The 22,663-nt window shown below is 35.7% G+C and overlaps 1 protein-coding gene across 2 annotated transcripts in view; it reads right to left on the reverse strand.

Moving 5' to 3' along the window:
- PRUNE2 (prune homolog 2 with BCH domain) overlaps window positions 1-22,663 on the reverse strand; it is a gene marked incomplete at both ends in the record, with an annotated part of 129,470 nt that overhangs the window by 55,343 nt on the left and 51,464 nt on the right. For both annotated transcript variants that reach the window (XM_080637094.1, XM_080637093.1), the window contains one exon: window positions 274-432. In XM_080637094.1, the coding sequence (XP_080493220.1) occupies window positions 274-432 (159 nt within the window). The remainder of the gene's footprint in view (window positions 1-273; window positions 433-22,663) is intronic.

Below are 22,663 nucleotides of genomic sequence, written 5' to 3' on the forward strand. Positions count from 1 at the left end.
AAAATTAGTGAAAAAAACCCCAAAACCTTGTCTCTTTCTGTATTTCTTGTAACCATACACTTTTCTATTAGTCTGGTTTGAAACAATCATAAATATCACAATTTTCAGTTTGCATCATCTAAATAATGCAGCGGTTTCAAATAGCTATTTAGCTGCCAACCAACTGTTGCTACTTTTTGACCCCACTTAAATACTCAACACTTAGGTATATACTACTTTAAACAAACATTTTTTCAGGAAAGACGTTATTTGATTCTTTTTCCAGGTACTTACTTGATTGCTTAGCTCTAAATTTTTAGAGTATACTGCTATTTGCCGTTTTGTTTGCTTCTCATCTGACAAATAGTTGGCCAAAATGACAAGTACATCAAACCCGTATTTCTCTACGAATGCTTCCAGATCACCAACAAGACTCCTGTGTAACATGCAGTCCTGAAACATGGTAAGAAATTAAAAGCAATGTCAGTGTCTTTTCCTTCCCTTTTCCGTCCTAATCTGTGGTGAAAATAGCAAGAAATGTTACTAAGCATCACCGTCTGTAACTGGCAACAGAATTCCATTCCATTTGTTAAAACAGCTATGGACTTAAAAAAAAAAATCAAGAACCTTTTATTTTTGAACACTAAAATTCTAAATGTAGGTTTCTGTCTTCTTGAAATTGCTGCTGAAGAAGATTTCTTATTTGTTCCTGGCACTTGATTTTGCATGGTCGCTTAAAAGTACTGGGCTACTGCTTTTTCTTGAATAAAACCCCTTTTTTGCTTAAAAAATTAAAAAACTTTATAGAATTTGTCATGCCAATATTTCACTTACAATAACAGATGTTAAAATAATAGTATCGAGGTACAAAATCAGGCACTCAAAAAGAAATTACGTGTGCTAACTTAATTTATGTATCCATTCTGATGTCATATTGTGATTTTATCATGGATTATTCCTTTAGATTCCTTTTTTCCTGCTCTTTGAATTCTGCACAAGTCTTCAAAATAATAACCCTCTTCCTAATGACAGATTAAGGCAAATTAGATTTAAAATCTTTGTCAAAAACCTGATTATTTTCACACTCCCCACACCAAATACACAGGAAGTAAACACTGCACTTGCCATCCCTATTCTCATTTATACTTGGATTATCCCGATTTTGAATAATCGATTTTGCAACATAAACGATACATCCATCTTTCTCACATGGGGGTATCACGCACAATGTATAAGTGTCTCTCTTCGGTCTTCAAGTCTGGTAACTGCCAGTGAACAAAGTATTAGAAATTTTATCTTCTCCTTTATGTTTCTGCTATTTCTATTAGAGGTAATTTTTTGTCATCTCTTAGCTAATAGTTCTTCTGATGCTGCTAAGCTACACTGGCCCTGAACAAACAGCAGTTCATCATGAACAGAACTGTATACGCAAATTGGCATGTTATTCCCCTGCATCTGTCTCCCACCTAATGAATTACTGGTTTGGTTACATATATATATAGATACTATTTATTAATCTACTCAAATGTGTCCACAAAATACATCTCCCTCCCTGTAAGTTAAACTTACACCAAACGAAAATCTTTTTGTCAAATGTTTTGGAAACAGATTCTTTTCCAAGACTAAAGATGAAGTTCCACTTTGATGTTCACACAGTAACTAAAAATCAGTTTTACATGAAATTCATGCAGATTAATGCACAAATGAAAGTCAGCTGCCAGTTTAAGACATTAAAATCCAAAATCAGAATATGGGGTTATGGTGAAGAATTATATTGAATAAGGTTTGAACATCCAAACCCGTAACATTTTTCTAAAGACTCAAATACTGGATATATTTAAAAAAGTACCAAAATGTGCTTAAGCATGCAAAAGCTACTTCAATTATCCTAACAGATTTCTGTTATTATTAATAATTATAATTATTCTTGGAATAATTAAAATCTAAATTTCTAAACCTTAGTTTAATTCTACCCATCACCCCAAATACCCATAAAGTTTACTCCCTTCACAAGCATTCAAACATTCAAATAAATAGAGTTGCAAGCAAGAAACTCTTATCAATAACCAAAGACTATATATTAAAAGACATGGTAGACATATGGACTCTTCCACAAATTTGCTAACCTAAGTAAACAACCAGAATGTTGCATGTATTGTAAATGCTAAGCAAAAATAGAACATTTCCTTAAAAAAATAAAAATAAAAAGCTAATAATTTAAACAGTTAAGTTGCTAAGTTCCAAATTAATTACAAGCACTATAAAATATGCTGCTGATGAATTAATGCAGTAAGAAACACACTGACATACAGCTATACCATGGCAAAGGTCAGGAGCTGTTCATTCCTATATTACTTATTCTTACTTTATTAGAATGTGCTGGCTTAACTAGTAATATTTCATAGTGTATGGCAGATACACAGCATATGTAAACATTATTAGATTAGCTGTCATAATGCCTCAAGTAAGCTATAATGAAAAAAAAAAATGGACTGCAAGTATACTTGAAATGTAATATACTTGAAATAAATAGAATCTAGTAGTAAATGTGTTTTGCAAATGTACACTTAACAGCAGTATGGATACTGAAGAAATTTAGTGCATTTGTGATAAAACTGCGTATTTTGTCAAAAGCGTATAAATAGTTTGTGCAATACTACAACATAACAATATGGTGAACATTCTGAAATGACAAGTATTCTTTTATCCTCTGGGTAAGCAGAATAAAAAGTTTAAGAAATCCACTTTTGAAGGATTTTTGAAAATGATCTGTTTAGTTATTACGTATTTCTGTTGAGAAATACTATATTATGTAGGTTACATATTGTGAAGCTTCTTTCTCTAAAACTTGGGTTTTTTATAGGAATCTCTTTTTTAAGTGAATAGTTAACATGACTACATTCATGGATGATTCTTTAAAAGAAATAAAAACTACAAGAAATATCCAGAAAATGTGTAACTTCTCCATCTGTAGCAACACTTTCTGATTCATGAAGGCAGCAGCCAATTACCCGTGATCACTGTAAATGTACATTGCACACACTTCTGATTCTTCTAAGCTAACTGTGTCAATATTAACCTGACCAAATTAAGAACAAACTGTCTCTTTTGTTCCTCACACTCCTCACATGGAGAGCACAATATGGCTTTTGTCAGAGGTGCTCCATCATTTTGGCTCAAGGAAACTGTCAGTACAGTTTGGGATTCGTTATTCATGGGCAGATACCCTGATGGGTCTAATGAAGCCTTTCCGCTGACAACTCATTTGCTAAAAATACCCAACCATCACAAAATATAAATGAGGAATATCACTGTATCCCATTACAATTTTCACAACCAAAGCAGTTATCACAATACAGAAGTCAACACATACTGCTTCACAATGTATTCTTTTAATATTTCATGGTCACTACTTCTGCATTCCAGTTTATTTCTGTGTGATCACTGATAAAACTTTATGACATACTTAAATTGCAATATAATAGGGTAAACACCAATGTTATAGCACACACGCAGAGCTAACAGTCTGTGTGCCATTTGTTGTAAAACCAGCTAATTACTAGAAGCCCCCTCCTTTAAAAAAAAGGGGGAGGGGGACCAGAAAAAGACTCAATTTTTTACAAAAGTTTTCAGGTAAGGTCACTAAAACTGGGAAAAACCAAACAGTACAGTGTCTATAAGACTCAAGAAATGCAGAAAAGTATATTCACAATTTTACCTCTTTTTTATCAACACCACTGGTGAAAACACTCTATTCAAAATTCACCCTATTTTCTGTAAGGAAAGATTGCATTTTTCCGCTATACATTTCAATCTAGCAAACCGCAGCTCTGCTGATATTTATCAGCCTCCTGAAACGAACAAAAATGGCAGCTCATTCTGCTTTCTTTGTGTTGCTGTCTAAAGTTTCCAAAAAGAAAGAGGTATTGGGTCCTAACCTGAAGAACAGGAGAATGGGCATTTGAGACCTTGTGGTTGTGACCCAAGTCACACCTTATACTTAACCTTAGGCATCCTACGAAGCTTTACTTAGAAAGAAATTTAAACAGAAAATTAAAAAATAAAATTGTGAAACACTGCATATAGAATAAAGTGAGGAATGCCAGTTTAGCACTGATCTTACTCCCTTTACTGTAGCTGATGGCTGTGTTTTACAGTCTATTATTTTCATTAAATGCAAAATAATAAAAAAACCCTACAAAAAAAACCCCACAAAAACCCACCCCAAAAAAACCCCAACCCAAACCAAACAATCAAAAACCAAAGAAGCAAGGATTAATCTCTAATAAAAGATATTATCCTACTTTGTTCAATTCACACTGGAAACAGTGCCTTTTCTACAGCACAGGTACATTTGATGATAGTGTGTCTTGACTCACTCTTCATGAATTGAGATTACACCTAAACAAGTTTTACTTGCACATGATATAGGTACAAATTCCGTGTGTTCGAATTCAGGCTTGTCCAACTTAACCCACGTTTAAGTAAAACTTACAAAAATGTTCACGGTTTATGTGTATTTAGCATAGCACACAATTTCCAGAAAAGACTGGAAAGTCTCAACTCATTCATAACATCTGTGGAGGGAGAGGGAAATTTTCTCAGGTAAACAGCCAAACTTCAGTTCAATTACTGCACGTTCTCAGAGCTAGCTGAGACACCTTTGAATTTAGCAGCTGAAGTACAGCGTCACCATGTATCTTAAGAGACATTATTATATCCACGTAACATAAGGATATTGTAACAGCCCATTTGGCTTAGAACATCCTTCCTCCGGCTGGAATACGTGCCTTCAGCAGTCATCACTGCCACCCACCTGAAGGAACACAAACTCTTATCCATAAGCAAGGCAGCCTCCCCTGACTACTCAGGTTACAACTAATTGCCTGAAATATAGCAGTCAAAAATGCTCTCTGGTGTCGGCACCGTCTGCGCACATACACTCAAAGAATGTAATAGATCAGAAGGGCTGAAGATGAAGTCCTGTTAAGGCACTGCCGCTACTGCATGAGATAAACATTAAGTGTGTAGCCTGAAGATGTGAACAAACGTAGGTAACGATGTGCATACTGTTGTGGTGTGCACTGGAATAACATAGTAACACTAGACGGCTGTGACCATAAAACCTAGAAGAGAAAGGTTTTGCAGCAGAACAGGAATCGAAGATGAGATATGCATCATCGAATGAGATAAAGGTGAATGCACTTATTTCCATCTTCAAGGGAAGAAATTCAAAGCACTTGAATTTGTCTCATTTTTAACGCATGTTTTCTGTAATAACAAAATCATGACTGACAGAGATAAAGCTGCCATTTCCCAGCATTTTGGGCAGTTGAAGGATAAGTAGTTTGGAATTGTTAAAAACACACAAATACAGCAAAACATACAGATGTGATTTTTAAGTTTAAAGGCTTAAATACCACCCCCTTTTTCAAGCATGTCTTTAAAACTCTGCCTTTGTAAAATAATTAAAGGGACAAACTAGAAAACTCACAATCTGAACAGTAGCACTTTTATGTAAGTAGGGAACTACAGGGAAATGTACTTGAACTGTTAATATGTACTCCCTCTAGGTCATTTTAAAGGCTGAATTAAGTATGTACATATTTTTCTGGAGCAAACTGCATGGAAAGGAAAGCCTCTTGTTTCAAAACCATGGGTAGGAGTATCAGAAGCCTAGAAGTAAAGGAATCCAGGGATCTGCTTATACACACTTATAAGCAAATATCACCTGTAAAAAATACGCACAAAATACGCGCAAAATTAAAAGGAAAAATCTCTATACTACAGTACAGCAGATACAATTCAATACATTATTTACCTCAGAAACTTAGAGGAAAGAAAGAAACACTATTTTTGTGTCTTACTAATCAATAGGCCATGTGGACATAGCTTACGATATACTTTTTCATTCTCCTTTAAATTATTCTGCTTTCTGATCTTAGGTTAAGAACTTCCATCTGTTTTTTCCATAGTTTGTAAATCAATTAAAAAATACTGAAAGGAGACAACCTACCACTTCAGTTACAAGGTTCATTTAATCACATACAATATTTGATTTCACTGTTGACTGATTAGCAAGCAGTAACAAGCAAAAGGCTGACTTGCCAGAGTGATGAATTAAAACACAAGAAACATCACAACCATATATATACTGACCAGGAATTGCTTATCTTAGCCAGCTAAGTCTCAGGTGTAAGTTTATATGTAATAATTCATACCTTACAAAATAAGTCCCATGCAAACATGGTAACGCAAAAACACATTTCTGGCTGTCAAGAAAATTTCGGGCAAAATTAATCAACCATTCATCCATTCAGGCTCTTTGCATACCCTTTTGTCAAAGAGGGAATACTAAGAGGTTTCTTTACTCTTTCATGCACTCATTGCAATGGTTTGTAGAATCCATCAAGCCCAAGTTGATTTATTGAACTGTCTCTTAGCTCAGCAGTATAACTATAGCAAATGAACTGGTAACTTCTCAAAAAACTGCAGTGATTCAACAATATCTGGTTTATTTAATTCCTTCTAACTTCAGATTAGCAATTCCTTACAGGCACTATCTGCAATTTTATGCTGGCATGTTTTATTTCAATTCTTTATTTTTTTATTTTGTGGTATTTTGACATTCAACAAAGGCTTTTTGATATACAAGTGATGTTAGAATCTACCTAAACCTTCACATCTTCACACAAGCTAGTATGCTTCTACTGGTAGTCAACAAAGCTTTCAAATTTAAATATAATACTGCCACGTCCTTTTATGAAAACCATCTTACTCATTACATTATGAATACTGAAAAGTAAGCGCCCACTTAAAGTCCCCACCTATTTATTTAATCACATAGACAACTCTGCATGCATATTCAACTATTTTTGTATTTATCTAATCCCATCACTAGTAATGACAATTGTTATAAAAGTAGTTAAGGCACAAAACCCAGAGATATGCCAAGCCGCTTGAAACACTATTTAAACATGGATTTTATTGCTAAGCATCGTCCATTGAACCCCATGGAGCACATTTATCACTCACCAGCTTTGCATTTTTCTTCATAAAGATATATGACCTTTGCCTATTAGATTTCATTAGCAGGGCACCATACAAGGCTCCTCTGCAGATGACAGGATAGAAAGCTAAACAACCTCGCCTGAAGGATTTGAGAGAACAAGCCCATCTTCAATCTTTGTCCCTGGGAGGCACTTCTAACACCTGCCAACCACAGCACTATCATCAGAAAAGCATTTAGAGATTTATCTTCAGGCTGGTGATTATAAGAGATAATTTGTTTGGAGTATGGATAAAGTTGGTCTAGCATAAACAAACTACAAGCTCAAATTATACGACGAACCTCATTAACTATTGATTTAACCACTGCAAATCCATGAACAAATGTTGTTTCAAAATGTTAATTCTTTCTGAAGATACAATTAAGGAAAAAAACCAAACCAAAATGGCAAAGCAGAATGGTGAACTATTCTTCTGTGCAATTTTAATGCTTGCAGCTTAAATTTGAAATGAAGATTTGCTTCATCATTAACAATGACAACAGTATACTAATGCCATTTGCCATAAATATGTACTTTTCTCTGACAGAAGTACTGTATCTCTTTAGTTGCTGTTACTATACAGGAATGAAACAATGCTTTCTCTCCTACTTTCAGGAACACTTTTTTCCTTTGGAGACAGCAAGACTAGATGTACCATTAAAACTACTATCAATACCAAGAAGCTAGCAATATTGTAAATGGATATCATCACAAGCAGATGGTCTGAAAAATTATATATACATTTACACCTTCCACATTATACGTATCACGTATGTCCTCTGTGCCTATAACAGGAAATAACTTTCTGCTAATGTTTAAGAATTACTTCCACTCAAGCTAATAAATCACCAGTCTTCAGCCAAGAGCAGATTTAGAAATTACATAGCATAGTCCTGAAGGCTTTTTGTTCTTTTTTAAATTTTAGTACAATGGAAGCCAACTCTGTCCCCTCTTTGGTGAAGGAGAGAAAAATGTTGTTGAACCCCACACTGCAGACCAAAGAAAGCATCCAGCAAATGCCTCCACCTGATTATGGGAAATGGCCTGGCAGAGTTCCATTGCACCATGTCATTACAGGGGGATTGTACTAGGTGATCTCTGAAGGTCCCTTCCAACCCAAACTATTCTATGATTTTATGATTGATTCTATTATTCTATGATTCCATTATTCTATGTCTCTGCCAGTATCCCTGTTCCTAACACCACTATGCTGAAGGAGAAAACTCATTTCTTTACAGGAAGTAGAAGGAAACCTGCAAGCCTGAATGAATAGGCCAATTCAGAATCACATGAACTAGAAGTTAATGTAAAGCTTCTCAGTGACTTGAAAGGATTTGGCACACTGCAGTACTTTATATGTAAGTATTCTCCCAATCATTCCCTACACAGACAATCTTAATGCTATTTCTCAGGCAATCACATTTAGGAAAATGCCCTTCCAGGAAGGAGAACTTCTTTGCTTGAACCACGACACTAACTACGTAAAAATTTTAGAAATGCATTTTGAATTATTTGCACTGTATGCTAAATCACTGCCATCTTGCTTGGCTGCCTATGCTGCCTTGTTGATATGGAGTAATCCTCATCTGGTATACAACTGGAGACAGAAGAGTAATTTTCTATTCATTCAGTTCATCTCTCTGCTAAGGAAGCTGAACATTTTCCTGAAGACACACAAAAAACAGGGATCAGTGCATTTTCAAAGGAACTGGCTTTAGTCTTGTCTGCACTGTGTGTTTCTGAACAGGAACTGGGAATTGGACGGAGATGATCAAACACTGTACACTGAACTCTGCCACCAAAAATATCCCAGTCTTTTTACAAATAAGAGTAGCAATTCAGTTTCTTGTAATTCATTTAAGTTTTTGTAAGGATTCTACTAATAAGCACTTACAGTTATGCAAGCAAATTGCCTTTAGCAACTCATTTATTAAACAGTCAGTTCCTTTACAAGAGATAAAAGAAGTCATTACCAACACAAGTAAAAGCAACATAAACCAAAGTTGTTCACAGATGCCTGTCAGTGGACACACACTTGGTTACACCAGGCAGAAGTTCAGCTGTGACACCCTTGCCTTTGTTCTACATTTACAGTAGCCAAGACAGAAGCTTTTACCATAGGGATGGTTCAAGTTTCCAAGAACAAAATACAAGCTGTGTGTAAGGCAGATTTTAGAGGACAATTGGCAGGATTGAGTTCTCCAACGTACACGTTTTATTCAGGTTGTATGCTTCAGAAAGTTGTGCCTTGCTCTCTCTAAACAACTAAATGTGAAAAATGAAAAAAAGTGAAAAGCAAGACAGTACCCTGAACCCACTCCAAGGCACAGGATCACTGCTTTTCTGACACTGGCATGTAAATCTAGTTTTACAACCATTGGCACTCAGGGCTCAAAGCAGCTGGAATACATTTAAGAGGTTCTAATTTTACTTGATACTTGCATAGAACCCTCGAAGTTTAAAAGAAATTTTGACTTAGATAATTTTTTTTTTCTGTTTCCACTGTCTTTCTTATTGCTAAGAAACAGTAATACAGGGATTTTGTTGGGGTAGGTAAATAAAAATGTGCTCTAACATTACAGGACAAGTGGCATGCAAAACCATTGTTTTCCAGTATGTTCAGCAGGCAGGCCAAATAACTTCCAAAACTTTTATTTGTGCTGATCACATTAGATCAATACTGCCTCTGCAGCTCAAAGCAAGTTTAAAATGGGCCTTACCAACTGTTGGAAATTCCACTCCATGCACTAGTGACTCCAGCTAGCACAACTCACAGTGTTTGCATCACTACAGTTTTTTTCCAAGCACTTAAATCTGTCAGGTAAATTGTATACTAAGACTGTTAATAAAGTAAATAAATATATTTAGATATAAACAACAAAATAAAATGAATAACAAACTAAAAAATTGAACAGAAATATATAGCAAGTTAATAGCACATATTTGAGTTTGCCACAGGCACGTCATGCATAGCTGTAATGGCTTTAAAAATATTTGTTTTCCTTCTACTTCATGAATAGTCACATGTTGTCAGTGAAGCATCTTTCTAATGCAGTAAGGAAAGAAGCAAGTACTCTTCAGCAATGTCAAAGCAAAATTTAAACTAACAAAGCAAGCACCCTATTTACTAAATTTTGTACTGCTACCCATTGACTTCTCAGTAGCCTGTTGATAATTTGAGGTTTCAAAATCAAGGTTTTGAATACAATTTTTTTAAAGTTGAATTTGTGTTACCTGAACATTGAAGTAAATGCAGTAATGACAGGGTGACAGTGTGGTCAAACTGCTAATACACTTAAAGATAAAACGTACTTAAAGTATACTCAAATCTTACCAAATTAATGGAACTGAAATAATTTATGCAAGTAATAAATATATGCATGAGCATCTTATTAATTAGGGGCCTGTAGGTAAGCCTTTCTTTCCTGCTGGCTCATTTTTGGAATGTTCTTACTTCAATCTCTGTGAAATTGATGTCTTTAAATTCAGAGCCTCATTTATTTTCTGAAAATATTACTCAAAATGTTAACATCTAAATGAGAAAGCTGAGCTACAAACAGCATCCAGCCTTCTTTCAAACCACAAAAATAATCCATATGGAATGACACAAGGGCTTCGCCTTTGCTACACTGTCCACTGCAAAACCATCTATTGCTGAGTGCTAGAGAGAGGCACATACTGGAATGTGTGATATATTATCATAACCATACAGTAACTGATAAGTAGAAAAGTCCTTTTAACAACTTGCATGTTAAATTATACAACTACTGTATTACTCTAGTTTTAGCCCCTTGCAACTCTGTTAAGACAAAACCAAATAAACAGTGGTATCACAGACCTACAGCTCTTTTGATGACGATACTTGTATCATAACCCTTAACAAGAAGAAAATTTTAAACCCAAATCTTTAAACCCAAAAGAAAAAAAGACAGAATGGCCCAGAGCTAAAAGGATGCAAAGGCACTTTTTTCTCTTTACACTAAAACGTGTTCAATTTCTATTTCTCCCTCTTACAAAAGGAACTGACAGAGCTCTGCTATATACTTCAGCAGAACAACATTCTTATACAAGGTGTGTTTTACCTCCACCACTGTACTTCCACCAGGAAGGATAGGAGGAGTGATGACAGGAAACAGTAGAAGATACAGCATCCTTTCCCAGTCTTTTTAGCAAAAAGCTGCTTGCAGATATCAGAAAGGAGGAAGAGGATACACCAAAGAAACTAAGAACATGTAGAAGCAAAGGTGAGAAAAGAAGGCATTCATATAATTGGCATGTGAACTTATATCAGAATAATACTTTTAAAGAATCCTCAGTTATGTTGAGCAATAATAAGCATTATTTCATCTGAGTATGAGTATTACAAAAAAAAAAAGGAGCAAACAATGTCTTGATTAAAAGACGTTTCAATCTGATAGCTCTACCAAGCTTTAGTCTTTTACTCTTGTTCACCCACCAGATGGTGCCATTGTAGTACCAATGAACAAGCCAAGAGCATTTCCAGCTTCCGTTCACAGACACGTGTATAGACACATTTCACCCCCTGGGTTTTAGTACCTGTTTCTGAAGGATCAGTTTAGACATAGCACTGACACTTTAACTGTTCTTAGAGAGAAGAGTTTTCGGATAGTTCTTGCCATACAGATTTTTCAAAATCTCATTAGAAGTCTGACTAATTTTGGTACCAGCCTGATCTACAGGCCATGCCTACCTCTATGGCAGCTGGTACTCACTGTGGTATCTGGATCTGTGAGCAGGAGGAGAATGACAGTTTAGCATCAATTAGGAGAGTGCACAAACTCTCAGAAAACACTGGAGATTTATTCTGTTGACTGAAACATGGTTCTTAACCTGGAAATACTTCATATCTCTGCTGAGCTGTGCTATTTCTCACACAGTGATGGAGAAAGCTTTGCAGCTGTTCAGGTTAATGTGTTCCTGTCTGTTCACTGACATTTAAACCGGAGGATACACACCATTCTTCAAAGCTTGATTGGCACATGGAAGTAAAATGTGTAATCAGTGTTAATCTCCTAGTCTATTGCTACTGTCTTTCATAATCTACATATATTTCACAAAATTCTTTAGAAAGAAATGCTGTCAGAGCAAATGATGCATCAAATTTAAACAGGCCATCAAGATTGCTAATGGATTTTAATAGCAGCTATTACTGCATAATGGTATTTTCCCAACAGCTGTTTGTTTATAAAATTTTCAGTTTACAAGACCTTTATGTCCAATCCCAGGAGACATTCTTCAATTCATTTATAATCACTTGGTTCAACCTACACATAAATGCTGTCTTATTCACATTGGGTGTGTTTGTAAATGTGTGTAAGACAAGAGCAGCCACCAAAGCAATTAAAATTATGGGGAACCTTACAAGCTAAACTGATTTTTGTGTTTCCTTTGACTTTAAAAGCAAACACGTGTTTTATATGTTTCTCCTCTCTTCCCACCCTTGAACAGCTTATTGCAACTAAGAAACAGCTGTCTGGATTATATCCTACTTTACATCTCAAACTGACACTGTTATTTGTTTAGTTCCATATAGCTACACCTGTGTAAGACTTTGAAACATAGTGCTAGTAATCATAAAGGCAGAACTGGGATAACTGGCCAGCAGACAATGGCACAATGTGGCCTGCAGAAGTGGTGGAAAAGCAGAGAAAAAGATCTTGACAGGCTCCCGAAGTTTGATGTGAGCTGGAAGACCTGCCAAAAATATAAACAAACAAGCATGACTTTTTCCAGATTTGGGGTTGGTTTGGGTTTGGTATTTTTTGTGTTGGTTTGGTGGCTTTGGTTTTGTTTTTTTGCTTGTGTTGTGGGTTTTTTGTTTGATTGCTTATGTTTTGGTTTGATTTGTGTGTGTGTTTTTGTTTGTGGAGTTTGTTTGGTTTGGTTTGGTTTTGGGAAAGTATGAAAGTTTTGGAAATTTATCAGATCCAAAATTAGGAATAAACAGGAAACTAGGGCCCTGGAATGCTTTTCCCATTGAGTCATGTTTAGAATTGAACTATACTTTCCCAAATGAGAAAGTTTTTGGTTTATTGAGAAGATAACTTGTAATGGAAGCTAACTATAAACTAAGCAGAAAATTTGTTGATTTTACTGAATGAGTTTTTTAGACATTGCACATTTGCAGATGGCAACAGTTTTTTTCCTGATTCTCAAGCTATCAGTGTAATATAAATTTTTAAATAACAATTAATGCTTTTGAGTACATATACTAATAAATATTTTCCCAGAAACATCTAGACCTAATTAATTTTGCATCCATGTTGTTAGCAAATATACTACCAACAGCAAACTGGAGAATTTTTGAAGATGCAGGACAAGTCAATAATCACACATTTCACTTTAAACAATGGTCTCTTTGGACAGTAGATGGCTCCAGTTTTCCACAGAAGAAAGTTACCACTGAAATTCTCACCCAAGACAGTCATTTCCACAATACAGGAACAGGGAAGTTCGTGTGCAGTAAGCAGGATATGAATAAGCATGCTACTAAGTGCCTACTGTTTGTGAGTAGTGTTAGGTAGCCACCTTACAAAAAGGCACCTTCCACCCATTCTATAAATGTTCTTCTGGGTAATTAACTTACAGTAAATATCAATTACAGCCAGAATCTGTAGATTTTACTTCTGTGCTTGCTAGGCTTGATAGGCAATTAGCTGTCTCAAGTAACCAGGAAACTTACTAGAAGAAGGATCTTTACAATTTTCTCATGGAGTGACTTGACATTCATGGAGCTTTACATGGAAAACCACCACCTCCTCTTCCTAGTTCCTTTCAATCGTATACCATCACTTACCAGCACTATTTGGTTTACTCTGTTTTTTCACATGCATTCTGCAAAGCACAGCTATTAGCAGAAGTTTTCATGTCAGAAGAAATATTAAAAAGTTTACAAAAATGTTGTTCCTCCCAAGTCACATGGTCTAAAGTCTAAGGCTTTTGTCTCCCCTATGTTTGCCAAGAGACTTACAGTGAGATCTACTTCTGTCCTAAGAGGAAAGCAATTAGAAAGCACAATATAAATGTTAGCAAGTAAAATAGAAGAGTTGAGCTTAAAACAAAATCCACCAATTAGATTAGACTGCAAATCTATAACTGATATTTATACACCAGCTGGCAAAAAAAAAAAGTAAATAGAGAAAACTGCCTCAAGCCTGCCTTTTACAGGTTACTAGTCATCATCATGGCTTGACTTCACGAACGAAGATTTGGGAAGGGCTTTACCCACGCTTAATACAAGCACACTGATGACTAAAAAGGTCAATGTGGGATAGGGAAATCTGGTTGCAAAAAGCACAGTGAAAGGTGTAACTCACTAGCATCATACTGGAAAGAGCTGTTAGCAAATGTTGATGGCAGAGTTACTTTTAGAAAACCATCAATAGTACTCTGGACTGGTCTACCCAGAAAAGCAAAAAAACCTAAAATACTGATTTAAGTCTGATATTTTTGCCATTTACAGGTGGACTCCCCTATCTTACGCAACGACCTCATGCCTATGGATGTGCCGCTGAATATCTTCAGTTGGTTTTAACTGAGAAATTCACAAATATATAGGAGAAAGATTATTTATCTGTCAAGTTTTGGAACTCTGAGAAACTGCTCAGGTTTTAGCTTCAAGAACTTACCCATATGTCACAGTATTAATTAATCTTGTTGGATGCTGTAAAAAAGACCACTGCCTAAACTTGTCTGGAATGTGCACAGTGTATGTATAGTGCACAAAAAGTTTCCCAATACCTTATTTCCTAATGTCTCATATATGATCTTTCCGGAAGATTTTTCAAGAACTTTGCACTAAGTTAGAAATATTCTGAAATATCATCATACGTGGTCTCTATATTAGAAAGTTAGAAAAGACTATAGAGTCTTCCAACTTACTTGGTTTTGGCTCTCATGACACCAGAATGATTGGTGGATTTTCCACCTTTGGCCAAAAGGAAATTTCAAGCTCAGCTAGAAACATGGCAAAGAAAGCTCAATAAACCTAAAAGAAGGCTGCAATGGGAGATGAAAGATGACCAGTCTTCTCCAGGAAGCTTTCTTTTAAAACTCTAATAGCTTTTCAAAGAACAGTGAGAAACTCAAAGCTTAGTACTTAAGAGAAAAAAAACCTAAAACCCCGTCAGGGCAACACTCAGACTTGAGGTCTAAACTTCTGTTTTACTGTTAGAGCTGGTGGTGGAAATAAACTTGTTTAACAAATCTAACGTGTATTTTGTACTGTATATGTACTGAATATTTTAATATATACTGTATACAACCTGTAAATATATTGAACATTTACTATTTCAATGGTGTCTGTGTGCATATGTAGCCAAAAAATATAAGTATATAAACACAGATATACAATACTGCTTATGCATTTCACTTCAAGGTGATCCAGTACAGCCAGTCAGTAAGAAGATGCAAACAGAAGACAGAAATTGAAGATGCAAACTATTTGACAGATGCTTACTTAAAAGTAATTTTCAGCATTTCCATATATATACCATGTTAAGCTTACTCTCTGAATGTATTTCTATACCACAAATGAGGGGGTGGGAGGTGTGAGACATGTTCCTTGTACTTTCAGTGTAGTTCAGAATAGTATGCAAATATACCATACTATATACATATAGTAATGTTAACTCTTCCATATACAATTCATATTTTGAAACTCTTTTTCTGAACAGTGCATTACATTTCCTTCAAATACTGAACAAACACTCCATGTCAGCAAGAATGCTGACACTGATGAGGGAATGAGAATTACCTTAATCAGATATTCACAGAGGAGGAGATTGAGTACTGAGGGTTTTTTGGCTCAATTCATAAATCATTTTGTGACCTTTCAGGATTCATAATGATTCATAAGAATAAAATTTCACAGAACTAGCATAAGAACTACTTAAGATGTGGTACACCCTTGAGTTATATGTCATTAGTACATATCTACTCAAATGCTTTGCCTTAACAGTAAGAAACTTGTCTATTCCACATTGGGAAATCCATGTATAATAAAAATACAAAATGTGTATCACTGCCAAACTGATGCAAAGCTGGAGCAGAAAATACGTATCACTTGCTGTGGCCATGATAAACTAGTAGTCTTTGAAAGGAACAAACATTTTTTAACAAAAACCAAATACATACTCTGTTTCCACCAATCATTTGAATGTTAAATTGTTTTGTCTCACTGACAAGAAATCTAGCACATGCTTGTGTGTTTTGGTTTCTGTTAACTTCTCTTTACTTATTGTTACTGAACAAATTATTCACAATTTATTTTATTATTAGGAACTCTTCCTAAGCTGTTCATAGATCTGTTTAACAAAGGGGAGGTAATCTACCACTACTATCGTCAAGTTAATAAATTTAACTGTGGTTTCATCAGTACTGAGCATTGTTCTGAGAGACTGAAGTACAGTTAACTGTAATAATGCCTGATAACACTCAATCCTAATCTTCATGAGACTTATACTGACATATAAATACATGTTCTGCATTGTCTCTCAAATCTGTATCTTGTGTTCCCTCTAAAATATACCCTCTTTTATGTATAAATGGAGCTCACAATGTTCAGCCTTTGGCTCTCTAATTAATAGGTCCAATTCTGATTTCAATTTTATCTCATAATATGAAAAATGGCTTCAAATGAGTTAATATAAGTCACTGAGGAAAAGTTACATTGCAGAAATACCAATGCATTGAAGAGATATCAATACATCCAATCAAACATCTTTCCAGATAGGGTGAATTTCAATGTCTTTCATGTTTCTCCTTTTTTTATTATATAGTATCTGGAAAATTGCATAGGGCCTTATGATTTTTTAGCATTGACTTATTTCACATAAATTAATGGAAAAAATATTTCTATATAGCATGATATTTCATCAGAGAATTCAAAACAAATTCTAGGATCCTAATAAATACCGTTATGTCTGAAATGAGTTATCTCAACAGTGACTTAGGCTCAGATTTATTGTACAGTTCATCAACTTCGCAGCATGCTGGATAATGAATGTTTCATTTACATTGCTAATTGCCAAGCCATGGTTCCTTCAACCTTTAACCCTTACGCTTTATCACATTATCACCATATGTCAATATAATTGCATTTAACATTCCAAATAACTAACTTTTTCAGGAGGTCAAGAGATCCCTTTTTTAAAGCTTTACCAGTGGGGTATCTCTAAAACTACCAAGAAAACCAGCTTTATACAGATACTGCAAAACTAATGCAATTTTTACATCAGAAAAAGAAAGCTTCTACCTTTTGATACAATATGCTAAAATCTACATTTGCCGTTGTAACTAAATCACTTCTACTTCTGTGAAAAGCTTCGACTTCACTGTCTGTGATTATGAAACACTATTAACTAAGACCCAACATGAAATACCTTCTGTATCTGCATGAGATACTTGTCTCTAGTTTTCTTTGATCTGTGGAATTATGCAGGTATTTCCACATATCATATAACCTTTATCTTCATCCTGCTTTGCCCAAATACTAAAAGATTTTACTGTAGGTACCATACAAGATGATGTCTTAGGCTATGTGTCCGGTCTAACAAACAGCATTGCTACTCATCTGCTTACAATTTTACTTTCTCTCAATGGAAACTGGACTGTATCTTACCCTTAGAATATCCTTTGTATCTTACCCCTAGAATATCCTTTGGAAAACGTTAATTCACCCTGCACCTAAAAGCCCCCTTCTTTCAGTTGACTTTCACCACAGATACTTCTTCCAGCTCTTAAATCTTCACTGTCAACAGGAAAGTTTAAGCCAAATCATACACAGAATAAGCTGTTCTTGGAAAAAGATTTTACTACCAAGTGTAACTGACTCAGTTTTACTGCTCGTGCATGGTCAAACTGAAGAGAGAAACAACAGTCTTGGTTGGTAAGTTATGTTAGAAGAGACTCCAGCGTCTCTCCATTTCTTTGAACCAAGAAACTTTGGCAAGGTATTTTCTCAGAACAGGTCAGAATTTCAGAAAAGGTAGAGATTTATTTCTCAGGATCCGAGTAAGAAATATAGATGCACCTTCACAGGCAGAAATGAGCACCAAATTGCATTAGAATAAAGAAAATGGGCAATTAAAGATAAAATTGAGTGAGCCTAATTCATTTTCCATGTAGCAAAACTTCATGTTACACAGCAGGTGGAGAGCTCATACATCTCACAGCACACATACTCCTTCTATATGTGGTGCATATCTATACATCTGTATCTATATACACACACATAAATGTATGGCACACTTTTACATGGGACACAGTGCTACAGATTAGTAGGCATAGTCTTGAAGTGCACAAGTTGGTGAAGCTTCATACTGGGTTATGCCTTTGTGTTCTGTGCCACAGTAGCTCCCTGTCCTCTTCTGCCATCATTTCATGCCTCTTCCCTGACTCTTGGAATGTCCTTTCTGACCAGATATCAAATCCTTGAAAGCTCCTCTCATTCAGTTGCTTCCATCACACTCTTCTACTGCAAAAACATTGCCTGACTCTATGCACAGAGCACTACAACAGAATAACCATACTTGAGAATTTTAAACTGTAATGGAGTTGCAGGCATGGAATGAATACCCAGCATATTTTACAAAGTTCATATACCCCTCTCTTGCAACTACAAAATATTAAGTTTTAGCTCATACTGCTGTTAGTATGACCCTCTCGCCAAGCTGTAGACAATCCCTTTTCAAACCACCTGCAGTATCAACCCAGTAAACATTCATTCCCGACTGATCATCTTCCTGGATGTCATAGCAAAGGACTGTTTCTGCTCCCTGCTAGCTTGGACAAGACATAACCTTCTGATTTATTTATACATAAAACATGAGAAAACGCTGGAATCTGAACCATAAACACCCTTTGAACTACATTAGAACCACAAAAGAATGGTTTGAGGTTTCTTTTCTTCAAAGTGTTTCAATCCATTAAATATATATAAAAAAGGTAAAAAATAAATCAAATTCCATGTTACCACTGGGAAATGAATATTCCTCTATGCACACCAGCTGAGACTCAGCACAAGTACTTTGCTTAAAAGAATTCCTAAATATAAGGAACTTTTAACAGAATATGTCAAACAGTGTGCTCCTAAGAGGTTTAGGCATATTGTGGTTATCAATTTCCAGCTGCTTCCATGGAGTTAAATTTGGTTTTATGTTAACAGATAACATTATTATCACATTTTGTGAAGAACACTGGCATCAAGCACAGGTACATCACTGACTGTGCAGAACACCATTTGAAAACATGCCTGTATTTCAGTCTTTAATAATGGAAAATCAAAAATACAACCAATTTCAATGCCATCTTAAATGTATTCAGAATGTGAATTCAAAATAACTGAGTGTACAGTACACAAGGATCCCTCATCACTTTTCAATTTCATCACAATTCAATTTCAATCCCCCCAATTTTCAATTGACAGAAGACACTGAAAATTAACAAAATCCACAGAGTCCACAACAGTCATCAAATGCACCTGACTACAGCTGGCTGTTATTCACAAAATCAAAGTACATAAATCAGAATTAGTACAATTACTTTCATGGTTCTGTCTACCCAGGCATCTTGAAAATCTCACTTTGGATTTTGCTGCTGCAGTGATAGCACTAGAAGTCCACAGGAAGTGAGGCTGAGGTTTGACTTCTGAGTAAATATTGGTTTATACTACAAAACACAACTTCATTACCTCAGAGGATCTGTGTAAGTGTAACTGACTGGAACACTGTAAACAATTAGGCTAATGATATACATGAAGGAAGAATTCATACTAGACGATAAAACAACCAATATTTTCTATTTATTCATCTACAAGTATTTACAGATTAGTTCATGGAGAAGATCAACAAGATGCAGCACACCAGAGGAGTATAAAATACCCAATAATAAGCAGAGAAACAAAACTGGCTGTTCTAATTAACCACTGTTCAAAAGACTGAACAAGTGGAAATCAAATACAACTGCAAACACTGATATACAAGCCAAATATGCAACGTGTGGATGTTAATGCCAACCTGTGGAGATCATGCTGAGATAAACATTTAGCAGGATACAAAGTAAGAGTTCTGTATTTACTTGAAATAAATACCTTCGGGCATGCTAAATTAAGTATTTCCTCTCGAAGACTTAGAAAAAATGTTGCCTGAAAGAAATCACGCCATGATTGTTCAATGCAGGACTGCTGTGCTTTCTTCTAAATCTGAACCATCCACAGTTCTCAATAATTTGTCTGAATCCTCAGATCTGGAATGGGAATGTGCAGGTTTGTTGCTGGAACAGAAAGTATCCAGACAGAAAGGGATGTACGTGCATTACCAAGGTCTATTGTATGACCACAAGGCAGAGGGCAGGACACAAACCACAGCTTTTTTTCTAAAGCATTTCCTTTTGTATCTATTTCCTGTTTGTAATTACAATATCAACTGTGTAATGGCAGCAATTTCTATTTTCAGAACACATCTGTTTATGCAGTGGGGTTTCTTTTACTCAGATATGCCTGGTCCTAACTGTAAAAACAGATTTTTTATTTGTTTATTTTTTATATATCAGTGCAGACCCTCCTGTGGAAAAAAATCTCTCCCTGAGCTGGAAGCACTGATGAAAGAGTGTTCACTTGGGTTGCTGATATGTGCTTAGTACATTGTGTTGCTCTCCTGATTTTCCACACAGGCACACTAAGGAGTGGGACTGACCAAGTTCCTGAATGACAGTTATGGCAGCAAAGTCCCTAGAGGGAGAAGGTAGCCCACAGAGAGAAGGCAAGTACATATACAACAGTAAGAGAAAGCCCCAGGAACCCATGGGAGATAGAATATTTTAAAAACATTGATGCTGTGGATTTCCATGGTTGTGAGTCTCAAGAAAAATCTATACCATTGTTTATTTTATATCTCCTCCTTTGCCTGTTCCAAATCCTAGCAGTGGACCAGAGCATCAACACATTCACTCAGTTGGTGATCCTCCTGTAGAGGCCCAGGGAAAAGCTAAAGAACCCCACGCCACAGAAAGAACAGCAATGTTTTCAACAACTGCCTGTCATGGAAAGAGCACAGCCTGGGGGGGCCTGGCAGCATGCCAGATCGGAGCAGGGAAGGTATAATTTACACACTGCCATGCAAGCTCCAGCAAATCAGTCTCACGGCAAGAAAAGACTCACGCAGCATTTCAGCCTTCACAAACTCCCAGCAGAGTGGCAAATATATACATACTCAACTAAATGCTACAATGATACAGGCTGAACCTGAATATGTTTAGTGCAGTTTAAAAAAATGGGGTGGGGAAAGAATATTAATATTTTCATTGCCTTTTTCTTCTGTTCACTCACTGTGTGTTTACCATAAATTAGACCTGCTGAGAGTGTGATGCTGAGCAACCCATATGGCAAATACTCAACTGAGAGATGTGAAAGGAAAATCACTTTTTTCTTTCTGAATTATCTCTAGTCCCTTTATTTAGAAAGTCTTGTTTAATAGCAAATACTGAGAAACCACCCTGCTTAATGCTATTTATACAGAGGAGATGACAAACTTTTTAGACCAAAACAATACATTTTCAGCAGAATATGATTCAGTACGTGATGATATCTGACAAAAAACAGAGCCTAACTTAATGCTCCATTACAATTTTCAGTTTTAAAACACAATTACAAGAATTACTGGTTGTACAAATGCCATTTATCCAAACTCATCCCTAAATCCTTCTCCAGCTAAAATAATCCAGTTAGTATAGTCCATGGTGTTCTAAGATGTTGAGTCAAGATGTAAGAGTTAACATTCCCATTAACTGTTGACATTAACAGTTCCCATATCAGATACAAAATTGATCTATTCCAACCTTTTTTCCTTTCTAATCTGTGACAAATATGCAAGAGAACAAAACAGCATATACAGACGTCTGGGATTTGTGAAACCTAAAAAAAGTCAAATCCTGGGTGTGGAATCCAGGCACAATTGCTGACTATTTCTCTGGAAACCTTCTAGTAGGAGGGAAAAAAGGAAGACTGGAAATCAATAAGCTTTCCTGAGGGAATTTTTTACTCTTACCTTTCTGTTTCTGTAAGTACCTACATCTTTTGGGGGTTTTTCCTTCTTTTTTTTTCCCCCCAGAAGAGGGAGGAGGGAAGGAGAGTCATGTTTTATGAAAATTAATTGGAAATAAAACTAAAAAAAGACAAGAAGAACAGCAAGACAGAAATGCTGAAATGCGACTGAGATTTGTCCTTCTGTAAGAAGAACCAGAACTAGCAATAAATAGATGCCAACTCCTTTTGTTGGCAAAGGTTGAATTCAGGGCAGGAAAGATTTTCTTCCAATTGGTTTTGTTGTTCATGCAAATGAGAAGAATTCAGATTAATTTTTAATTTCTTATAGAACTGATGATATGAATGACAATAACACTCCCTCAAGTGTGAAAGTGTTGTATATATATGACTGAATTTCAGATCTCTACAATGCAAACACTGTGACTTTTCTTATTTGGAGAAGATAAAATAATCAGCTGCCACAGTTTCCATTTGGGATAAATTTGGTGGCCTCAATAAACTTTTTTGTGTTTTATATCAGCATAAATGTTGTGTTTATCTTGTGTTCAGAAGGAAAAGGGACTGTAAGAAT

The sequence above is a fragment of the Psittacula echo genome (genome assembly GCF_963264785.1).
Source record: "Psittacula echo genome assembly, chromosome: Z".
NCBI classification, from domain to species: Eukaryota; Metazoa; Chordata; class Aves; order Psittaciformes; family Psittacidae; genus Psittacula; species Psittacula echo.